Genomic DNA, 1512 nt, shown 5'->3' with positions numbered 1-1512 from the left:
AAGAATCCATTCCAATTGTAGCCACGGTTTTATTACTCTGCTATATGAGTGTTCGAATAATCTAAAATAATTATGGATTATCGAATTAAACATATGAAATAATGTGTAATTAAAGTTACATACTTCTTCTGCAAATGTAATAGCTCGTTTCCATCTTTATACGCCGTTTTCTGAATACCCACAACTGACGCTGTGAATTAACATTTATCAACTTTTGTTATTTAATTATAATATAAATCGTAACAACAGAAATTTGATATCAAAGTTCGTTATAAATCAGATTATACAGATAAGATTTTTCAAGTGTACACACATGCACTACGATTCTCACCTAAAAATATGTCAAATGTGTATTGCATTATATGCGGTTTAAGATCAAACATTTGTCCATCGACATTTTTTTCTATAGCGTCTGCACAAAGATTGCTAAAGTTATCGAAAAATGTTGCATATTTGGATAAATACTTGAGATTCAACAAGGGATGTATTATTTTTCGTCGAAGTTTGTGAGTTGCACCTATCAATAGTAAACGCAATATTAAATATAAAGAAATACGTATATCATCCATATCTATTCAATATTAATTTAAATCTATATTATTGTATAAAATTAAAAATATAAAGAACAAAATAAAACAAATATTTCTCATATTTAGACACATTACCTGAAGTTCTGACAATTCCGTCACCAATTATTACCTCCCATGTTTTGGTTACCGATGTTTTGTAGGTACCATTTACGTTCGTAAGCACAAGCTGTATATTTAATTCAATGAATTATCTATTATCGACTGTTACGTCTTTTTATAAACTTACTTTATAATCCTCGGGTTTTGAAAGTACTACGACCACATCTGTTCCTAAGATAAAACGAGTAATATTTCCATACTTTTTAGTAGTTGAATCTACACAGTCTAGAAGTTCTGTAAAGATATATTTACATATAATACCATTTGCAAAATTAAAATATTTTTGAGATAATAATTTTAAATATTTATTCATAATAATCATAATTTTTATATTTAATTTTACCTAAATAATAAATAATATGTACATGCGTAATTAATTATACAACATATTGTAAATTATATACTTATTTGTACAAAACATTTAAAAATGTATTTACTGCAAGTATTTTAATTCAACACGAAGTTCGATTTAAATAAATGTTTTTATCTTAAATTATACTTTAAGACATCTTTATACTCACTTTTATAATTGAGAGCAATTTGCAATGAATTAACAACAGATAAAAATATAGGCGCACCAGGCAGAGAAAAAGCAAATTCTAAGTTTCTTTTTAATTTGTAAAATTCTTTCTTGTTAACAACAAAAATAAATATTATAATCAAAATTACAGCAACTGCTGCCAAAAATATATCTGTAAAAATATTAAATAAATATATTTTAAGTGATTACATGTCTTTCTACTGATATATATTAATTTAATAAGAAATAAATTATTTTTTTATTAAAGAATTAATATCACTTTTATTACATTTTAATATTATA

The 1512-nt window shown here is 24.5% G+C and overlaps 1 protein-coding gene across 1 annotated transcript in view; it reads right to left on the bottom strand.

Moving 5' to 3' along the window:
* Window positions 1–1512, bottom strand: part of LOC105456976 (cytochrome P450 4d2-like) — a 7898-nt gene that overhangs the window by 739 nt on the left and 5647 nt on the right. Inside the window, exons 2-7 of the mRNA XM_011701363.1 lie at window positions 1211–1381; window positions 817–923; window positions 666–756; window positions 332–517; window positions 124–190; window positions 4–61 (exon numbers count right to left, since the gene is read on the bottom strand). Of these exons, the coding sequence (XP_011699665.1) occupies window positions 4–61; window positions 124–190; window positions 332–517; window positions 666–756; window positions 817–923; window positions 1211–1381 (680 nt within the window). The remainder of the gene's footprint in view (window positions 1–3; window positions 62–123; window positions 191–331; window positions 518–665; window positions 757–816; window positions 924–1210; window positions 1382–1512) is intronic.

Source organism: Wasmannia auropunctata, unplaced genomic scaffold (assembly GCF_000956235.1).
Source record: "Wasmannia auropunctata unplaced genomic scaffold, wasmannia.A_1.0 LD335448.1, whole genome shotgun sequence".
Classification (NCBI taxonomy): domain Eukaryota; kingdom Metazoa; phylum Arthropoda; class Insecta; order Hymenoptera; family Formicidae; genus Wasmannia; species Wasmannia auropunctata.
This window is presented reverse-complemented; position numbering and strand designations above follow the sequence as displayed.